Source organism: Oncorhynchus mykiss, chromosome 30 (assembly GCF_057628025.1).
Source record: "Oncorhynchus mykiss isolate SJ-2025 chromosome 30, ASM5762802v1, whole genome shotgun sequence".
Lineage (NCBI taxonomy): Eukaryota > Metazoa > Chordata > Actinopteri > Salmoniformes > Salmonidae > Oncorhynchus > Oncorhynchus mykiss.
The window spans coordinates 10,947,266-10,970,039 of record NC_143051.1 but is presented as its reverse complement, the minus strand read 5'-3'; the positions used below and the strand labels follow the sequence as shown (position 1 = coordinate 10,970,039).

The following is a 22,774-nucleotide window of genomic DNA, read 5'->3' as shown; positions in this document are numbered from 1 at the left end:
TTTAGTAATCTTCAATCACAAAACATCCTGTCATTTAATCCCATATCTTTATCTGACCTGTCAGCTGTGAATGTGAGTGTTGCCAGGGTAACTGTGTGTTGCCAGGGTAACTGTGTTGCCAGGGTAACTTTAGATCAACACTGTCAAAGCCATGAATAAAAATGGATTAACTTTTTTTTTTTAATAACTCAGTCAGAAAAGTAATGTTTAAAAAAACAACTTTATTAACACTTTTCTCATTCAAAGAAATAACATACAAAAGATCCAAAGTAATTTCTTTCTACATTTACAGAGCATAGGTTTTTGCTTCAAAAAAACAGAAACAAATCCTACTTGTACAAAGTGAATAAAAGCATCAATCCCCTGCAGTGACAATGTGCCAAATGGTTCCAGCCATAAAGAAAACATTCATCATCATCTTTCAAAACAAATAAAGTCTGTGCAAAGAACGAACGCATACCAAAATGGCAGCCTATTCCCTATTCAGTGCACTACTGTTGACCAGAATCCTATGGGCCCTGGTCAAAAGTAGTGCACTACGTAAGGAATAGGGTGCCATTTGGAAGACAAACCCCATGTTGCTACATTAATAAGGCAAAACCCTACAGATAATTCACTTGGGGAGATTCCTTGGTAAAGTGAATGTAGATAGAAAAAAAATATTTTGCCCTAAAAATACGTAGAAAGGCTTTTCAAAAAGCAGCTAGTATTGCACTGATAAGACTAGTACCCTTTAATAATGAAATCATAAGGAACTCACTAGTTGACCACATAAAAAACAGAAATACTGATCACAGAATACACAGTAGTGGCTGATCCCAGATCTGTTTGTGTTATATAACTAACTCCTATGGTCTGGGTTAGTGATGCAACACAAACAGATCTGGGATAAGGCTAGAAAAAAAATTGGAGAAAAAAAAAACAGCCTTAGCAATAAATAAAAATCAGGGAATAATTAAAACATCTTATTTTGGGGACCTGCATTTCTGTGGGTTCCTGTTCATATGGGATGAAATAATGAATGGACGGAGCTCATGGAGTTCTGTTTGAATCTGGTCTTTTTTCTGAGGGTCATTCAACCATTTCTCTTTCCCTGTCAAAGTTCTTGTTTGGTTCCAGAACCCATGAAGAGAATAATACTGGGCTTATCGTCAAGGCTTACCCACAACGGTATCCCAAATGACATGCTATTCCCTATATAGTGCACTACTTTTGACCAGAGCCCAAAGTAGTGCACAACATATAAGGAATAGCATGTCATTTGGGACGCATTCCATCAGCTTCCTACCCGTCAGATACCTTCTCATTGGCATGGAAACCATAGGAACTACATGGGAAACAAACACCTAAACAGGAAACGAACAACAAAAATGAAACGCATTTCACTCCATTAGAACCATGAAATGAGGTTCTCAAAGCTTAAAAAGAACCATTTAAAACTGAATGACTCTACGTTGCCTAGTACTCTCCTAGAACACAGAATGTCCTCGTCTTGTACAAACGCTGCAGGTTATGAGCCCAATACATAATTCACGTTCTGTAGACCAATATGGAGAAAAACAACAACACAACCAAAAAATGGTGAAATAAATCAAAAATAACGCCACTAATTCAGATCAGATCAACTGATGAAATTAGATTAAAACTAAATAATATGCAATAAACCTAAATCTAAAAGGGAGGGGAGGTTATTAAAAAAAATCCCAAGTCCATCATTGGTTTAAATAATCCATATCATTTACAGTGGGGAGTGGAGAAAATACCATCGTCAGGGAGAGTGGCACGGTGAAAACAACCCAACAGAACCCAATGGTGTTGGAACTGGACTGGGCTGCTTCCCAAATTGCACCCGATTCCCCATGTAGTGCCAGGGAGACATTTGGTACACAGCCTGGTAGTGGTGAAGTGGTTCTATGTCTCTGTGTGGTAGATGTTGTTGGAGTCGTGTCGGGTGTTGGTGTTGCAGTAGTCCTTGGTGTGGCAGGTGTGTCCTAGACCACACATAGCTCTGTGGATGGGACCGGGGCTGTCGTCGCCATGGTGAGAGGTGGTGGTGAAGTTCAGGAGACTGGTGCAGGTGGGAAGGTAGACATGCTGCACGTGTTCCACCTCCGACCGACACACCGGACACGACTGGGGAGAGGACAAAGAGAGAACGTCAACATAAAACTGTCACTTCATTTGAGGTACAGGACAGGTACAATACATTCTGTAGACAGAAAGCACGTTAAGAGGCCGAGTTGCACATGCAGATCCACAATGCTACAGAAAGCACGTTAAGAGGCCGAGTTGCACATGCAGATCCACAATGCTACAGAAAGCATGAACCACCACCAGCCCTGGGCTGCAGAATGGACCAGGTAGCCAACCAATCATATTTCAGACACCCAGAACACCGACCAACAATACTAACCAATCTGCCACAGTGATGGAGAAGGGATAGTGGAAACACACTCCATTCTCATTTAGCCTGTCAATTTTATTGAAGTCGAGTAAAAGCCTGTTAGTTAACCAACCGGGACCTCCAGATCAAATTACCCACGATACACTCTGTTCAGACATATCTAGAAGATGGTTAATAGTGTGTTATAAGGGGGCGGCCATCTTGGAAAGTGAGTACATTTTTTTGGGGGAGGAAAAATCTCCTGTTCTCTCTCTCTCCTCTCAATGTGTTTGGGTCTAGTCATCAAATGACACGTTTCCTTGTGGATTTAATGGAATAGAGATTTGCTGGTCTGCTGCCGGCAGCTTTAATCCACAGCCACTAATTCACCATCTGAGACGGCAGTTTAAGCAAAGTTGGGCACATTTAGGAGATTAGTTGGAGGGACAATCAGGTTAGCTGAAGTCATGCATGAGCAAAACACTGGATCGTTTTTTTTAAAAAGCCTTAAAAGTGATGAGTGACTCAGGAGAAAAGTCAAGTATTCTCCTGGAATCAGAGCGCTCTGCCACTCATGGTATTACACAGCTAGAACCACAGAGTGTGGACAACAACCACTAACACAAACTGTGGCTAGGTTCCAATACTACTCAACAGCTTCCTTCCTTCCCAAGTGTTCTTTCCTACAATGGCACAAAGGACCGGATGGGTTTCTGTCCTACTGCTGTACTGTATTAAGACCTAGCTGAAATACGGCCTCAAGAAAGATGAGAAAGGGAAGACATTTAAACCTAATGAGACAGCCGAGTGTTCTGGGGGTTGACGGCAGTGGTGGCATCCAAATGTCTTGACCAATGGTTGACTTAACCAAAAAACCATCAACAACTAAATGAATGTGCAGAGATGAAAGTGTTTTCTGGACTCCTCCTCTATCATTGACTGGTAGTAGCTTCTCAATGTAGCCAAGACCACCATGCAGGAAATAACATGTGTGTTGAGATCATTTTCAACCAATCACAAGTAATCCCTTCTATCTGGGTCTCTTCACCTGTAGTTGGTTGGCGCAGGTCTGGCAGCACACCATGTGTCCACAGGGGCAGAAGGCTGAGTCGATCTCCTCCACACAGCACAACATACACAGCAGAGCTTCTCTGAGTTTATCTAGTCTCTCCAGCAGCGCCCTGCTCTGCTGACAGCTCCCACAGTCCTCTCCCAGCCCCTCCTCCTGGCCACGCAGTGGACTGAGCCCCGATGGCGTCCTCTCGCCAACCGCCGCCATGATTCCGGCGTTGTAGAGCGTCCGGCGTGCGTAGTCGTAGACCTCCTTGGAGGTGCGTCGGATGTCGAAGACGTACTTCTTGCCCAGGTTGATGTTCTCATTGAGGAAGAGAGACGCCAGGTGACCCTTGAAGTCACGGCTGTACTGCATCATCACCGCGCTGGTTACCGTGTCACACCTGAAGGAGAGAGGGAGACATTATTAACCAGGAAGTATCAATCTCATTCTGTGTTCATCTGTCAACTGAATGTTAGACACCATTTTCAAATCAATTGATTTCTCCATTGTCCACATCTCTTTTGGCTCTGAACCTATATAAGGGTTGTGGCTAAATGGTGTACAGCTAAGGTAAAAATGTTGCATGTTTGAGTCTGGGAGAATTTTAGCATTCTGGCTAACCGTTTTCCTAACATGCTATGTCCTGTAAATTCTCTTAATCTACTAGAAAAAGTCCAATCTGTATACCATCTAGTCAAAACCCTATAAAAAGGGGGTTGATCATGTTCAACAGCAGTATAGGACTCTAGAAGTCCTCTACACTGACAGACACTGCTACAGGTCCTACAGAACAGGCACATCTGGACAAGCTGAGGAATACGTGGTGAAAACCCCCCACACATAATAGAGAGGTCATCCTTGTACCTTTGTGACTATTGTAAGCCAAGCTTTGCTATTGCACAATTGAAAACAGCTGACATCCATTTTTCCAGGAAGAAGCACTTTTAGTTTCATTAAATATCAACACTAAGACAGGCTCTTCATTTCCTGTACTGCCTATGGCTTCCTCAAGATCAGGACCTTTATTTAACTAGGCAAGTCAGTTAAGAACACATTCTTATTGTCAACGACGGAACAATGGGTGAACTGTCTTGTTCAGGGGCAGAAGGACAGATTCAAACTTGCAACCTTCCGGTTACTAGTCCAACGCTCTAACCACTCACATGGGGGAGGCAGTTTGTTGACGACACTAAGGACCAAAGCACAGTCTCAGTGAATGTGTACAACTACAGATCAGGATGCATATTCAGGGAGCAGAGTCTTCAGAAACACCAAGGTTTAAGTGATGAGAGAGAGAGAACGTTATCTAACTGGACTAAAATGGGGGGAGTGTAACGGTTGGCTGGTTGACCAGCCCCTAGGCAGTATAAAGTCACGCCAGACTGGTTCAGGGACTCTTCGTGTATTCAGAAGGATGTAGAGTCAAGTGAGTAATTTTTCAGTTTTTGATTTGTTAAAAAAGTTTGAAATATCCAATAAATGTCGTTCCACTTCATGATTGTGTCCCACTTGTTGTTGATTCTTCACAAAAAAATACAGTTTTATATCTTTATGTTTGAAACCTGAAATGTGGCAAAAGGTCGCAAAGTTCAAGGGGGCCGAATACTTTCGCAAGGCACTGTATGTGCAGAGTGTAGAATTGGACTGCATGTATTTGTGTTCTGGCTTCCCACAAGGTAACCCTCTCCACTCGCCTGTAGAAGGCGTGTGTCTCAGTGATGGCCCGGTACAGTCCGCTTGCTGCCCGGTTGCTGATCAGCTTGAATAGCAGAACCACACTGTCGCTGGTATCCTTGGTCACCGTCAGGTAAACACTCTTCCCTGACTGGGTGGCTGTTTGTATTATGGGATAGCTGATCCTAGAATGGATAAAGAAAAGCTGAACTTAGAAACGGTATTCTTTCAACTGAAATCCTGTAATATTACACCCACACAGACAGAGACAGAGAGACAGAGACAGAGAGACTATCGCACAACAATAAAACAAATATATAATTCAAGTTTGATGACAATCTCAGATTTCCTAGAAGGTAAAGTTAGCGGGTCAGATGGACTTTACCCTTCATAGATGTGGACGGTACAGTAAAGGTACAGTATTTCTAGGAGGCAATCTGAACTACGTACAGTAGATTGTGTATTGTGCACTATGAGACCCACATGCCAAGCTCTCTGGTGACGTTGTTTTGGAAGATATGTACAAGATATGGAGTAGTTGGTTAAGTATGGTTAAGATCCTCCTTTACCTGTTGACCAGGCTGAAGTCCTCTTTACAGACAGCGATACCTTCAGGGCCAACCCCTATGGCCAGCCTCTGTCCCTCTGCGTCCCTGGCCCAGTGCCACTCCACCCCGTAGTGCTCCAGACTGGACACCAGCTGCAGGGCCTGGTACTCCACCGACCCCGGGCTCTGACCCTCCAACGCCTTGTGCTTAGAGATGATACTGTGGCGAGAGAGAGGAGAGGGAGATGGCAGTGTTACTACTGATTCACATGCAGAGCCTCATTGCTTCAAAGGGTTCACACAAAGAGCTACTGTGCTTGAAATAGTTCATGTTCTGCATTCATTTCCTGGGAGGGCTGTGAGAAAACAGTAGAGAAACATCTTCACACAACTGAGAAACGTGACAGACTGCTGGTAATGAAGTCATGAACATCCCTACCGATGGCCATCTAGAAGACATGAAGGGTTCTAACACCAGACATACAGTGAGTCCAGCAGCCAGGATGAGGCACTGCTACATTAATCACTCAATGGCCACAGTCAGTATGTCAGCTGCACCACAAGGCAAGCACCAAGGTCCCAGATACTACAGACAGCACCAAGGTCCCAGATACTACAGACAGCACCAAGGTCCCAGATACTACAGACAGCACCAAGGTCCCAGATACTAGACAGCACCAAGGTCCCAGTTACTACAGACAGCACCAAGACAGCACCCCCTCAGTTCCATACGAACCTCGACCCCCCCCTCAGTTCCATACGAACCTCGACCCCTCCTCAGTTCCATACGAACCTCGACCCCTCCTCAGTTCCATACGAACCTCGACCCCTCCTCAGTTCCATACGAACCTCGACCCCTCCTCAGTTCCATACGAACCTCGACCCCTCCTCAGTTCCATACGAACCTCGACCCCTCCCTCAGTTCCATACGAACCTCGACCCCTCCTCAGTTCCATACGAACCTCGACCCCTCCTCAGTTCCATACGAACCTCGACCCCTCCTCAGTTCCATACGAACCTCGACCCCTCCTCAGTTCCATACGAACCTCGACCCCTCCTCAGTTCCATACGAACCTCGACCCCTCCTCAGTTCCATACGAACCTCGACCCCTCCTCAGTTCCATACGAACCTCGACCCCTCCTCAGTTCCATACGAACCTCGACCCCCCCCCCTCAGTTCCATACGAACTTCGACCCCTCCTCAGTTCCATACGAACATTTCTCATGCAGCTATACGGGGGTACTGATGTCGACCCCTCCTCAGTTCCATACGAACATTTCTCATGCAGCTATACGGGGGTACTGATGTCGACTCCCTCCTCAGTTCCATACGGACATTTCTCATACAGCTATACGGGGGTACTGATGTCGACTCCCTCCTCAGTTCCATACGAACATTTCTCATGCAGCTATACGGGGGTACTGATGTCGACTCCCTCCTCAGTTCCATACGGACATTTCTCATACAGCTATACGGGGGTACTGATGTCGACTCCCTCCTCAGTTCCATACGGACATTTCTCATACAGCTATACGGGGGTACTGATGTCGACTCCCTCCTCAGTTCCATACGAACATTTCTCATGCAGCTATACGGGGGTACTGATGTCGACTCCCTCCTCAGTTCCATACGGACATTTCTCATGCAGCTATACGGGGGTACTGATGTCGACTCCCTCCTCAGTTCCATACGGACATTTCTCATGCAGCTATACGGGGGTACTGATGTCGACTCCCTCCTCAGTTCCATACGAACATTTCTCATGCAGCTATACGGGGGTACTGATGTCGACTCCCTCCTCAGTTCCATACGGACATTACTCATGCAGCTATACGGGGGTACTGATGTCGACTCCCTCCTCAGTTCCATACGAACATTTCTCATGCAGCTATACGGGGGTACTGATGTCGACTCCCTCCTCAGTTCCATACGGACATTTCTCATGCAGCTATACGGGGGTACTGATGTCGACTCCCTCCTCAGTTCCATACGAACATTTCTCATGCAGCTATACGGGGGTACTGATGTCGACCCCTCCTCAGTTCCATACGAACATTTCTCATGCAGCTATACGGGGGTACTGATGTCGACCCCTCCTCAGTTCCATACGAACATTTCTCATGCAGCTATACGGGGGTACTGATGTCGACTCCCTCCTCAGTTCCATACGGACATTACTCATGCAGCTATACGGGGGTACTGATGTCGACTCCCTCCTCAGTTCCATACGGACATTTCTCATACAGCTATACGGGGGTACTGATGTCGACTCCCTCCTCAGTTCCATACGGACATTTCTCATACAGCTATACGGGGGTACTGATGTCGACTCCCTCCTCAGTTCCATACGGACATTTCTCATACAGCTATACGGGGGTACTGATGTCGACTCCCTCCTCAGTTCCATACGGACATTTCTCATACAGCTATACGGGGGTACTGATGTCGACTCCCTCCTCAGTTCCATACGGACATTTCTCATACAGCTATACGGGGGTACTGATGTCGACTCCCTCCTCAGTTCCATACGGACATTTCTCATACAGCTATACGGGGGTACTGATGTCGACTCCCTCCTCAGTTCCATACGGACATTTCTCATGCAGCTATACGGGGGTACTGATGTCGACTCCCAACAACTGTGTCTATGGAATGCATCACCAATAAATTTCCTCTTACAGACAGCTTTGCTGTTCGGAAACTTTCACAACAGTGATAATATTCTCCTGCCGTGATTTCTTTACTATGGTAAAATGATCTGTATGTGAGTGCCTCTGTAAATGGTATCACAAAATGAGTTAAACACAGTACATACATTGGTTAAGTCTTCCTCCCAAGACATACGCTTGATTATGAGGGGCAAGAATGTCCAGAACATTACCCATAGTGCAATAGAAGTATGCTATCGGCAATTACTCAAAACAACAGAGCTGACGGAAATCACCAAATGGGCTATTATAATTGACAATACATTAACAGGACAGCTTCATGTCCATATTAGCCTGACATTTCCCTCCAATTACGATGTCAGGAGGATCCTAGTTTGTGTGTGCTTGTCTTGCATGTGTTTTCTAGTGTGTGTGTCCTAGAGTGTGTGTAAACACAGCGATAGATCGGTCCTCTGACCTAGTATGAACAGTCCCTAGTTTAGCTTGGCCTCCACCCAAACTGGCAGTCTTCTCAAACTGTTGACTTAACCAGTCAACGAGCTGCTGGGCTACGCTCTAATCGCTCGCTTGGTTCTCACAACCATGTTGTTGTTGTTGTAGCTGGCTGGCTGGCAGGCAGACAGACAGACAGGCAGACAGACAGGCAGACAGACAGGCAGACAGACAGACAGACAGACAGGCAGACAGGCAGACAGGCAGACAGACAGGCAGGCAGACAGACAGGCAGGCAGACAGACAGGCAGACAGGCAGACAGACAGACAGGCAGACAGGCAGACAGACGGCTTTATGTGTTAGAGTGGAAAACAACTTCCGGGCTGGGTTTCACAGAAAATATAAATAACTACCATTTATTTTCTGAGGTCTTTGGCTGATTTCCCCATGATGTCAAGGAAAGAAGCACTGAGTTTGAAGGCAGGCCTTGAAATACATCCACGCCTCCAATTGACTCAAATGATGTCAATTAGCCTTTGGGAAAGCTTCTAAAGCCATGACATCATTTTCTGGAATTTTCCAAGCTGTATGTACATTTCTGCCCCACTGAAATTGTGATACAATGAAATAATCTGTCTGTAAACAATTGTTGGAAAAATGACTTGTGTCATGCACAAAGTAGATGTCCTAACCGACTTGCCAAAACTATAGTTTATTAACAAGAAATGTGTGGAGTGGTTGAAAAACAAGTTTTAATGACTCCAGCATAAGTGTACGTAAACTTCCAACTTCAACTGTACCATTCCCTTTTCAAGTGTTCATTTGTATGATTTATAGTCGTTTCACAATGTGTAGGACAGTTACCTGGCTAGAACTCAATAACCCTGCTTGCTTTGGTGAAATTCCCTGTTAGGTGTTCAGTTCCGTGCCTGAACAGGTTTGGTCCTTGAGAGAGAAAAACAAGTGGCTACATGGTAGAATCTTTGGGAAGAGAGGAGTGTGTCTGTCTCTGTAGAGGGGACCTTGTGAGTATGTGTAGTAGGCTCCAAAAATGGCACCTTATTACCCATCTAGTGCACTACTTTTGACCAGAGTCTATGGGGAAATAGGGTGCCATTTCCTTTCCATCTATTACTCATCTCATGTTGGGTGACATCACGTGGGACAAACAGTTGTTCGAATTGCAGACCAACCTCGGCTCCATGGTAGGAACATGGGAGGGGAACACGTTTTCTTTCTGTACAGCGAACCTCGTGACCGTGTCTTTTCTTCCAGTTTCCTCTTGGTCGGTCTTTTGCGCATGGCGACTGACACGTGGGCATGAGTTTTGAACTTTGTTCCACTTGCAAAGCAAACAATTTCTGGGGACTTCCAAACTCTACTGCAGTCTGCAATGTCAGTGGAACTGATATCAGGTTCCCATGGCACTGCATGTTTCTGTCAGATGCACGCGACAGACTGATTCCTATTCAAGAAGGTAGGCTAAGTAGAGGGAAGTGTTACGGCTCGGAGCAACTCATGGGTTAGGGTGCAAATTCTAGAACCTATTTTACACCTAATTGTTTATTTGTTTTGAACAGCTACCATATGTTATTTCGGAATAGGAACACAGCTAAATCTAGGTAACACCGATGGTAATAAATGATGAAAGGTTTGACCTGTTCTGGGATGAATGTTCAAACATTCAGAATTGGGACAGGAAAGGGAATTTTCCTCTTTGAAGCATCTGATTGTTAGAAGTCCAACCGATGTAGGATGAATCATTAACAACACATCTGTCACTTGGTTCAGCTAGATGTTGATACTTTCATATCATAAGCCTCTAATAACATATCTGTTCTCTAAGCCAGCCAGCGACCTTGTCAAGGGTAGCTTTGCTTTCAATATTTCAACCGTGTATTCATGTCCTGCAAACTCCATCCAATTAGCACAATGGCTTCAATCCTGTTTAAACACACCATAGGTGTGTGTGTGTGTGTGTGTGTGTGGACACATTTTACTATACTTGTGAGAACCAAAAGTACTCACAAGAATAGTAAACTAACTAGAATTCAGAAGTGTGGCCATTTTTGCCAGCTATTTCTGACTTAGGGTTAGGTTTAGGGAAAAAGTGAAAATAGGATCTTGAATGGGAATCAACTGTTGGGCCCCAAAAAGTCCTCAAACATAGTAAGACATAGCTGTGTGTGTGTGTGCGACCTTACCTGTTGACTGTTGCCGGGCAGGGTTCGCTCCCACACAGCTCAAAGTACCAGTACTTGGCTGTGTTCTGGTTGTAGTCTCTGAACTCAGCTTGGGCCAGCAGGGCACTCAGCTCCTCAGCCTGCTCCGAACACATCCTCAGGTGGCCGCTGTGGAGGTTCTCCTTGACCTGCATGAAGAACACATGTCTGGTGGAGGGAAGAGAGAGGAGGGAATGTTAGACATGAACTGGAACAGGTAATGATTGGAGAGGAGTGGTGCACAGGGCCTGGAACCAAACAGGTCATGATTGGAGAGGGGTGGTGCACAGGGCCTGGAACCAAACAGGTCATGATTGGAGAGGGGTGATGCACAGGGCCTGGAACCAAACAGGTCATGATTGGAGAGGGGTGATGCACAGGGCCTGGAACCAAACATGTAATGATTGGAGAGGGGTGATGCACAGGGCCTGGAACCAAACAGGTCATGATTGGGGGAGCAGGTGGAAGTCAGAGGTTGGGTTACACACAGAGAAGCTGTGTGTGTGTGTGTGTGTGGGGGGGGGGGGGGGGGGGGGCAACAGGCCTAGAGCACCTGAAAATTGATGGTTGTTCACTCATTGACAATAGAAGCTCACTTTCTCTCTCACACCAACACACATTACGACTGACAGCTGACCTCCAGCTTACCAAAGCCATATACCTCAAAGTAGTACTCTGTTCCGCTTTCTAGTTCACTACGGTCATTGATGCCAGGAATAGAATGAGGAACACAAGCAGAGTTAAAAAGTTACAGCTGTTCCCAGACAGTGCGTGACGAAGTCTGACTTTTAACCCAGTGACTCAGTCAGCGACTTTAATTATTATTATTATATTTATTTAACCAGGCAAGTCAGTTAAGAACACATTTTTATTTTCAATGACGGCCTAGGAACAGTGCCATGTTCAGGTGCAGAAAGACAGATTTTTACCTTGTCAGCTCAGGGATTCAATCTTGCAACCTTTCGGTTACTAGTCCAACACTCTAACCACTAAGCTACCTTCCGCCCCGAAATGGGGCTTCATAACTCCAATCAGGGTGCACTGTACACTGTACACAGACACTGTACACACACAGACACTGTACACACACACACACACACACACTGTACACACACACACACACACACAGAGCTCTAGCTCTTATCACAGTGTAAGAGGAGTCAGCAGCCAGCCCTGTAAACTTCTGTATAGCTGCCTATTCACAGCAGTGTGCAACAGAGTGATAAGCAGACCGGGTTCTACTGCTGTTGTAACAGTGGGGTCTGGGTACGATAGCACCATTCAGCCTTGGCCTCTCTTCTTCTCCCGCTCTCATTCTTAAAAAAAGAAGTCTGGTTATATACCAAAACAAACCCACACAAAGACACGGCTAAATCGATGTAATGATGACGCAACGCTGTAAGCTTGTTCTTAGGGAGGTAAGGGCCCTCCTATGTTGTTGCTAAACACTTGTTATTGTGCTGAATTCAACATGGAGGGATAGTAGGCTTCGGGAAAGAAACTGGATTTTTTTTTTAAAGAAAGAAAGAATAACAATAGACAAAAACAACATGGAATACAGTGAACATTGGACTGGTACAATCACAGGCACGGAGGCTTCTACATTGTTTTCCCCAAAACATGCATTAGTTCCTGAGATGTGGTGAATGATTGAGTTATTAAGTTGTTGCCTACTTTAACTTGGTTATGATGTGATGACACTTCTCTTTCAAGTCACTGTCCAGTGAGGCTGTTAACACAAAACTGAGATACCAATAATATCATATAGGATCCAGTCAGCTGGATCAAACCAGACCAGACTGACTCCCTTGTTTTCCTCACACATAATGTAACCTCATACCTTGCCATACCACTACCGAGCCCATCTGTACAAATGAATAACACAACATCGCTAACACAAAGCTATGTAAACATACAACTCCAACTGTGTATGAATGTGTGAGATTTTACTGTCAACTCCGCTTGGTCTCTTCCTGCCACCCCTGCGCTGATGGCCGAAAGCATTCATGCAGGAAAAAGCTTGCCGCACTGGTTTTAGTCACACCAACATTCTAATTTAGCTAGCACACAATCCCATCTCATCTTGAATGCGCCAGCGGTCTTGTTTTTGTTGCAGATTGCATATTTCAGGTAGAAAACATAATTAGGTCCAGAGTCTGGACTCCAGACAGTAACAGTGCTATTTTTGTATCGAGGATGAGTTCACTTTGGAGCCAGTCCAGGGTTCACACATAAGTAGCACAGATTGCTAGCTAGGCTAACTACACTGCTGCCTAGGTAGCCAGCTAACGTTAACTAAGTGATCATGTGATGAGGGCTGCTTGCTTGGTGAAGTGTACTTTGGATTACTTCTGTTTTTAAATAGTCTGTCGGTGGCACGCTACTCACTGTCAAACCAGCATGCCTATTCTTCTACCTATTTTTGTTCATTCTATATACAGTATATAATCTTGGTGCTTTATGTATGGAATAAAGACAGATACTAATATTTATGTGAAAGGCTAATATCACCGATAATATCAGTCAACCGATTTTAGCGGTCGGGCTCTAAACAGCACACAGCCGTCTGTTTCCCTATTGTGCTCGGCCCAGCAGCAGGACTCATGTGACCAGCAGGCTGCTTGCTACCTGCCTGGTTGGAAACCAAAGGGCTCTGACTACCTGGGGCTTACTATCAGTCATGACCCTGCCTGGCCCTGACTGCTCTCCTTCCCTCTCCCTCGTCACCCCGGGGTCGCCTGGGGCTTACTATCGGTCACGGCCCTGCCTGGCCTGACTGCTCTCCTTCCCTCTCCCTCGTCACCCCGGGGTCGCCTGGGGCTTACTATCAGTCACGGCCCTGCCTGGCTGCTCTCCTTCCCTCTCCCTTGTCACCCCGGGGTCGCCTGGGACTTACTATCAGTCACGGCCCTGCCTGGCCTGACTGCTCTCCTTCCCTCTCCCTCGTCACCCCGGGGTCGCCTGGGCCTGACTGCTCTCCTTCCCTCTCCCTCGTCACCCCGGGGTCGCCTGGGGCTTACTATCAGTCACGGCCCTGCCTGGCCTGACTGCTCTCCTTCCCTCTCCCTCGTCACCCCGGGGTCGCCAGCTCACTGCTCCGCCTTTACGTGACTACAAACTGAAAAGGAACACTTCTCCTGTAGCGCGGTCACGTGCAGTCCAACTCTTTCATACCTCCCACCGAATACTGGGTTTAATCTGGGCTCAGAACCAGGGCTAAATGACCATGTCTGGGTGTATACAGTATCTGTAACATCCTCGTAATAAGAAGTTAAATACCAGGTAGGTATTGTTGTTAAGGACAATGTATAGGAAACCGTCACAAGTCTAGTCTAACTTGTACAGCAAGTCGACACAATTCAACTTCCAGGACAGCAGGGCAGGATTCTCCCCTCATCCACCATGCTTTGATGTGAACTGTAGAGGGCGGTGATGAGGAGGGTGTGAGCTGGTCTGACTGTCCTCTGTGCAGGATCGTGACTGGTACACGGCTCGAACATGAACTCCAACAATGTCTGGGAACGCCAGGCTGCAACGCCAGGCTGCATCAGAGGTGCCCAGACTGCCAACAGCACACATCATGACACCAGTCACTACCCTGCCCACACACACACACACACAACCTACCAGTCACTACCCTGCCCACACACACAACCTACCAGTCACTACCCTGCCCACACACACAACCTACCAGTCACTACCCTGCCCACACAGACAACCTACCAGTCACTACCATAGACAGTAACCATCTCCACACCGCTGCCCACTACCACCATCTGTCCAGAGAGGAGGACACTGCTGCCCACACTACCACCATCTGTCCAGGTAGAAGGACACTGCTGCCCACACTACCACCATCTGTCCAGGTAGAAGGACACTGCTGCCCACACTACCACCATCTGTCCAGGTAGAAGGACACTGCTGCCCACACTACCACCATCTGTCCAGGTAGAAGGACACTGCTGCCCACACTACCACCATCTGTCCAGGTAGAAGGACACTGCTGCCCACACTACCACCATCTGTCCAGGTAGAAGGACACTGCTGCCCACACTACCACCATCTGTCCAGAGAGAAGGACATTGCTGCCCACCCTACCCACCATCTGTCCAGGTAGAAGGACACTGCTGCCCACACTACCACCATCTGTCCAGAGAGAAGGACACTGCTGCCCACCCTACCCACCATCTGTCCAGGTAGAAGGACACTGCTGCCCACCCTACCCACCATCTGTCCAGGTAGAAGGACACTGCTGCCCACCCTACCCACCATCTGTCCAGGTAGAAGGACACTGCTGCCCACCCTACCCACCATCTGTCCAGGTAGAAGGACACTGCTGCCCACCCTACCCACCATCTGTCCAGGTAGAAGGACACTGCTGCCCACCCTACCCACCATCTGTCCAGGTAGAAGGACACTGCTGCCCACCCTACCCACCATCTGTCCAGGTAGAAGGACACTGCTGCCCACACTACCACCATCTGTCCAGGTAGAAGGACACTGCTGCCCACCCTACCCACCATCTGTCCAGGTAGAAGGACACTGCTGCCCACACTACCACCATCTGTCCAGGTAGAAGGACACTGCTGCCCACACTACCACCATCTGTCCAGGTAGAAGGACACTGCTGCCCACACTACCACCATCTGTCCAGGTAGAAGGACACTGCTGCCCACACTACCACCATCTGTCCAGGTAGAAGGACACTGCTGCCCACACTACCCACCATCTGTCCAGGTAGAAGGACACTGCTGCCCACACTACCACCATCTGTCCAGGTAGAAGGACACTGCACATAAAACCAGTCAGTACCGTGTGTGACCACCATCATGCAATGCAACACATCACCTTCGCATAGAGTTGATCAGGCGGTTGATTGTAGGTTGTGGAATGTTCTCCCACTCCTATTCAATGGTTTTGCGAAGTTGCTGGATATTGACGACAACTGGAAAACGATCCAGAGCATCCCAAACATGCTCAATGGGTGACATGTCTGAGTATGCAGGCCATGGAAGAACTGGGACATTTTCAGCTTCCAGGAATTGTGTACAGATCCTTGCAACATTGGACCGTGAATTATCATGCTGCAACACGAGGTGATGGCGGTGGATGAACGGCACGACACGGTATGTGTATGTTATCATGCTGCAACACGAGGTGATGGCGGTGGATGAACGGCACGACACGGTATGTGTATGTTATCATGCTGCAACACGAGGTGATGGCGGTGGATGAACGACACGGTATGTGTATGTTATCATGCTGCAACACGAGGTGATGGCGGTGGATGAACGGCACGGGATGTGTATGTTATCATGCTGCAACACGAGGTGATGGCGGTGGATGAACAGTCAGTGCATTCAAATTGCCATCGATATAATGCAATTGTGTTCATTGTCCGTAGCTTATGCCTGCCCATCCATAACCCCACCATGGGGCACTCTGTTTACAACGTTGACATCAGCCGTCCACACAACGCCATACACGTGGTCTGCGGTTGTGAGGCAGGTTGTATGTACTGCTAAATTCTCTAAAACGATGTTAGAGGTGGAGTATTGTAGAAAAATTCACAAATGCCGCTCAGGCAGAATGCTCACTAACAGGGATGTAAAAAAAATGTGCACAAAACTTGAGAGAAATAAGCTTTTGTGCATATGGAACATTTCTGGAATCATTCATGTCAGCTCATGAAACACTTTACATGTCGCGTTTATTTTTTTGTTTAGTATACACTACCAGTAGTCAAAAGTTCATGGCATTCTCTCAACCATCTTCACCTGGAATGCTTTTCCAACAGTCTTGAAGGAGTTCCCACATATGCTGAGCACTTGGTGGCTGCTTTTCCTTCACTCTGCAGTCCAACTCATCCCAAACCATCTCAATTGGGTTGAGGTTAGGTGATTGTGGAGGCCAGGTCATATAATGCAGCACTCCATCACTCTCCTTCTTGGTCAAATAGCCCTTACACAGCCTGGGAGGTGTGTTGGGTCATAGTCCTACTAAGCACAAACCAGATGGGATGGTGTATCGCTGCAGTAGCCATGCTGGTTTTGTGTGCCTTGAATTCTAAATAAATCACAGACAGTGTCACCAGTAAATCACCATCACACCACCTCCTCCATGCTTCACGGCGGGAACCAAACATGCGGAGATCATCCGTTCACCGCCTCACAAAGACACGGTGGTTGGAGCCAAAAAAAAACTCTAATTTGGACTCATCAGACCAAAGGACAGATTTCCACCGGTCTAATGTCCATTGCTCGTGTTTCTTGGCCCAAGCAAGCCTCTGCTTCTTATTGTTGTCCTTTAGTAGTGGTTTCTATACAGAAATTCACCTATGAAGGCCTGATTCACACAGTCTCTTCTGAACAGTTAATGTTGAGATGCTTCAGACTTCAAGTAACAGACACATTTACTTAGGCTGCAATTTCTGAGGCTGGTAACTCGAATGAACTTATCCTCTGCAGCAGAGGTAACTCTGGGTCTTCCTTTCCTGTGGCGTTCCTCATGAGAGACAGGTAACTCTAATGAACTTATCCTCTGCAGCAGACGTAACTCTGGGTCTTCCTTTCCTGTGGCGGTCCTCATGAGAGACAGTTTCATCATTGCGCTTGGTTTTTGCGACTGCACTTGAAGAAACTTTCAAAGTTTTAGACATTTTCAGAATTGACTGACCTTCATGTCTTAAAAGTAACTTGGTCCTTTACCAAATAGGGCCATCTTCTGTATACCTCTTCCCCCCTACCTTGTCACAACACAACTGATTGGCTCAAACGCATTAAGAAGGAAATAAATTCCTCAAATTAACTTTTAACAAGGCACACCTGTTAATTGAAATGCATTCCAGGTGACTACCAAATGAAGCTGGTTGAGAAAATGCCAAGAGTGTGCAAAGCTGTCAAGGAAAAGGGTGGGTACTTTGAAGAATCTCAAATATAAAATATTTTTGGATTTGTTTAACCCTTTTTTGGTTACTACATGATTCCATGTGTTATTTCATAGTTTGTGTCTTCACTACTATTCTACAATGTAGAAAATTGTAAAAAATTCAAATAAAGGCAACCCCTTGAATGACTGTGTCCAAACTTTTGACTGGAACTGTATATATAATTAAATCTTCAACAGGATTAGACCTATTTTTGATCAAATTTGAATGGAATTGATGGAGAGAAAAACCGTGAGAGAGTGTTTGCCTGCACACTGATTTAAAGCAATGATATTTGAGCGATAGGCTGCTTTAATTAAAACTCTTTACAATTAAAAAAACAAAATAAGGTCACCCCCGCATGGTGAACTGCGCTCCATACGAAGACGTGCTGTCTGTCCCGTCAGTGATTGATAATGCAGATAGCAGAGAGTCGGCCGTAGAGAAGCCAGATTGAGACGTTACATATCAATTAAAAACAGATCCATTTCACGTCATGCTGTTCATAGAAATCATTTATTATAACAATTGTAGCAGTTATTTTTTTCTCTGGAAAAGAGAGCGGGTTTGGGTTGGAAATCTCTAACCTGGTTGCCACTATTCAACTCTAACACAGACGGACAAAACAGCAGGGGTTCTAGTTAAGCCTGCAGGGAATCTGATATCTGGAAACAGAAAACCCTCAAACCTCCTCCTCTCTGCTGGCCCAGTTTAAATACAACTGGGATGAACACAGCCTCTTTAAGGCTTTCGTTACTGTCAAGGAACACCTGCTCTCAGACCACTGGACCGCATGGTACATTTACTGTTCACACACACACACACCACCGCGGGCAATGGATGACAGCGGGGACTCCAACACAAAGTCATCTGTTCTACTGCTGGAATGCTAAAACACTTGACTGCATAGCTGGAATAATTCAATTAAAGTGGACCGTAGATTGAGGGGGGAATATGGTTCATTGATCCCTATGTGTGACAGCAGATGGAAGATAAGAGAGGAGGAGAAGGAAGAAGAAGAAGAGAAAGGGGGAGGAGGAAGAGTGCACTTGAGTTATGATTTTATTAATGACATATTTTAACTGTGTTTTAGATGTTGTCAAAGTTAAATGACTTCAAATAGGCTATATATATTTCACATGCTCTCCTCTCTTCACCTCAGTACTTTTTCTTAACTAAATTAAAGAGTTAACAAGTTCTCAAAAGTAGCCAAAAACAAATAAAACAATTGTTTCAACTGGACTTAACATAGAACACATCAGAACGTCAGAACGTCAGAGTTCACAGAAGAACATAAAGTCAGTGTGAAATGAAACCAAAAAACCTCTGCCTTGCGACTGCACCGCATCAGCCAATGAGAAGTGTCTGTTTCAGAGCTCACAGGGCCAGGCTCTAAACAATGTGGTTTGTTGGAGTAACAAACAACACAGCCCAAAGCTGTGGTGCTAGAGGTCACTCCCAATCAACGAACTCTAATAACCCCATTCCACCACTCACTGTCTCTCAATGAAAACTTCACAGTTTACACTCTCCAACACAAGGCTGTTAATCAGCTCGTTTAAGCAACGGAAAGAGGGACAAAACACTAAATAAATAAATACAAATTATTCACACACCGACTGTATTCCTGAATCCAAAGAGTGGCATTTCGAGGCGAACTAATACGTTGTTTTTGTAAGCTAAAACGTCCTGTGGTCATGGGAACATAACAGAGTATTCCATAATAATGGACTGTAGAAGGGCAAAGGTCACACACACAGCCCAGAGCCAGCCACAGACATCCTTCCTGGCCGGGAACTAAAGCTATGGGTTCAAACTAGATATACGAGGGACTGATACTTGAGTTCAGAGACCTTAAAGGCAGGTTTTAAAAAAAATTTGGGGGAAAAGGACAGGGGCTGACTGAGGAAACCCTCATCTCCTAAACTAAGGCAAATGGATATAATGCTAACACGAATGGTCTTGAATTCCATGAAAAACATCCATCAGCCTTGTTGTTGTGACAATATCTAGGTTGTGCAGACATGTAAAGACACTGGAGTTGTCAGGGCTCAATAATACACAAGGGCTCTCCCAGGGGGTTTAGAGGGAGGATAGCAAAACACAACGACACGTGACGTCTGCATTTGCACCCAAGTTAAACTGCCAAAGCATTCTCAAACGTTCCTCTCTAACTGAATTCACAGATATATTGAACCAAAACAAAAGCAACAATGTCAAAGATTCTAGTGAGTTACAGTTCGTATAAAGAAAATTAGTCAACTGAAATAAATGAATTAGTCCCTAATCTATGGATTTCACATGGCTGGGAATACAGATATGCATCTGGTCACAGATACCTTAAAACAGGTAGGGGTGTTGATCCTAAAAGCAGTCAGTATCTGGTGTGACCACCATTTGCCTCATGGAGTGTGACATCTCTTTCAGAGTTAAATCAGGCTGTTGACTGTGGCCTGTGAAATGTTGTCCCACTTCTCTTCAATGGTTGTGTGAAGTTGCTGGATATTGATGGGAACTGGAACACGCTGTTGTATACGTTGATCCAGAGCATCCCAAACATGCTCAACGGGTGACATGTCTGGTATGCAGGCTTCTAGGGATTGAGTACAGTTCTTTGCCACATAGGGCTGTGCATTACCATGCTGAAACATGAGGTGATGGTGGCGGATGAATGGCACGACAATGGGCCTCAGGATCTCATCACGGCATCTCTGTGCATTCAAATTGCTATCAATAAAATGCAATTGTGTTCATTGTCTGTAGCTTATGCCTGCCCATACCATAACCCCACCATGGGGCACTCTGTTCACAACGTTGACGTCAACAAACCGCCCGCCCACGTTCACACCATGTGTCTGCGGTTGTGAGGCAAGTTGGAAGTACTGACAAATTCTCTAAAACGACATTGGATGAGGCTTATTCATGCCAATCGCATGTTCCTTCAAAACTTGACAGTTGTGGCATTGTGTTGTGTGACAAAACTGCACATTTTAGAGTGGCCTTTTGTCCCCAGCACAAGGTGCATCCATGTAATGAGCATGCTGTTTAAATCAGCTGCTTGATATGCCACACCTGTCAGGTGGATGGATTATCTTGGCGAAGGAGAAATGCTCACTAACAGGGATGTAAACACATTTGAGCACAACATTTAAGAGAAATATGTTTTTTTTGCATATGGAACATTTCTAGAATCTTCTATTTCAGCTCACGAAACATGGGACCAACACTTTACATGTTGCCTTTATATTTGTGTACTAACAAATCAAATCAACTAGACTCTGATTGAAGGACAACTAACTGAGTCCGAGAGGCCATGCAAACCCAAGAATGCATGCATGTTGCTGCCATTCAAAAAACCCAGCCAGAATGCCCTTCCATTTTGAACCTAGTATTAGCAGAATTTACCAGTCAAATTGCTAGGGTTAGAGGCTTTAAGTCCCTTCTAGAGATTATATTTCTAAGGAAAATAAACTAAAAACATCCCTTTTCTCATTCATGGCAGTGGTCTATATTAATGGCTGTGCTGTGCCCTCTGGTTTGCTAACCCCCCCGACCAACCGTTGGCCTGATCGGAATGCTAAACAACAAGGAGTGGAAAACATGTTAATTTAGACCAGCATGACGCAGACAACACTACCTCTGGGCTAGTGAGGGATAACGAGGCAGGCAGCACTACCTCTGGGCTAGTGAGGGATAACGAGGCAGACAGCACTACCTCTGGGCTAGTGAGGGATAACGAGGCAGACAGCACTACCTCTGGGCTAGTGAGGGATAACGAGGCAGACAGCACTACCTCTGGGCTAGTGAGGGATAACGAGGCAGGCAGCACTACCTCTGGGCTAGTGAGGGATAACGAGGCAGGCAGCACTACCTCTGGGCTAGTGAGGGATAACGAGGCAGGCAGCACTACCTCTGGGCTAGTGAGGGATAACGAGGCAGGCAGCACTACCTCTGGGCTAGTGAGGGATAACGAGGCAGGCAGCACTACCTCTGGGCTAGTGAGGGATAACGAGGCAGGCAGCACTACCTCTGGGCTAGTGAGGGATAACGAGGCAGGCAGCACTACCTCTGGGCTAGTGAGGGATAACGAGGCAGGCAGCACTACCTCTGGGCTAGTGAGGGATAACGAGGCAGGCAGCACTACCTCTGGGCTAGTGAGGGATAACGAGGCAGGCAGCACTACCTCTGGGCTAGTGAGGGATAACGAGGCAGGCAGCACTACCTCTGGGCTAGTGAGGGATAACGAGGCAGGCAGCACTACCTCTGGGCTAGTGAGGGATAACGAGGCAGGCAGCACTACCTCTGGGCTAGTGAGGGATAACGAGGCAGGCAGCACTACCTCTGGGCTAGTGAGGGATAACGAGGCAGGCAGCACTACCTCTGGGCTAGTGAGGGATAACGAGGCAGGCAGCACTACCTCTGGGCTAGTGAGGGATAACGAGGCAGGCAGCACTACCTCTGGGCTAGTGAGGGATAACGAGGCAGGCAGCACTACCTCTGGGCTAGTGAGGGATAACGAGGCAGGCAGCACTACCTCTGGGCTAGTGAGGGATAACGAGGCAGGCAGCACTACCTCTGGGCTAGTGAGGGATAACGAGGCAGGCAGCACTACCTCTGGGCTAGTGAGGGATAACGAGGCAGGCAGCACTACCTCTGGGCTAGTGAGGGATAACGAGGCAGACAGCACTACCTCTGGGCTAGTGAGGGATAACGAGGCAGACAGCACTACCTCTGGGCTAGTGAGGGATAACGAGGCAGACAGCACTACCTCTGGGCTAGTGAGGGATAACGAGGCAGACAGCACTACCTCTGGGCTAGTGAGGGATAACGAGGCAGACAGCACTACCTCTGGGCTAGTGAGGG

At 46.5% G+C, this 22,774-nt stretch overlaps 1 protein-coding gene across 1 annotated transcript in view; it reads right to left on the bottom strand.

Annotated features, from left to right (window-relative positions):
• Window positions 1-203: 203 nt before the first annotated feature.
• The window catches only part of LOC110487935 (E3 ubiquitin-protein ligase MYLIP-A), a 39,831-nt gene continuing 17,260 nt past the window's right edge, over window positions 204-22,774 (bottom strand). Inside the window, exons 3-7 of the mRNA XM_021559855.3 lie at window positions 10,969-11,154; window positions 5,684-5,881; window positions 5,135-5,299; window positions 3,432-3,840; window positions 204-2,133 (exon numbers count right to left, since the gene is read on the bottom strand). Of these exons, the coding sequence (XP_021415530.1) occupies window positions 1,912-2,133; window positions 3,432-3,840; window positions 5,135-5,299; window positions 5,684-5,881; window positions 10,969-11,154 (1,180 nt within the window). The 3' untranslated portion in view covers window positions 204-1,911. The remainder of the gene's footprint in view (window positions 2,134-3,431; window positions 3,841-5,134; window positions 5,300-5,683; window positions 5,882-10,968; window positions 11,155-22,774) is intronic.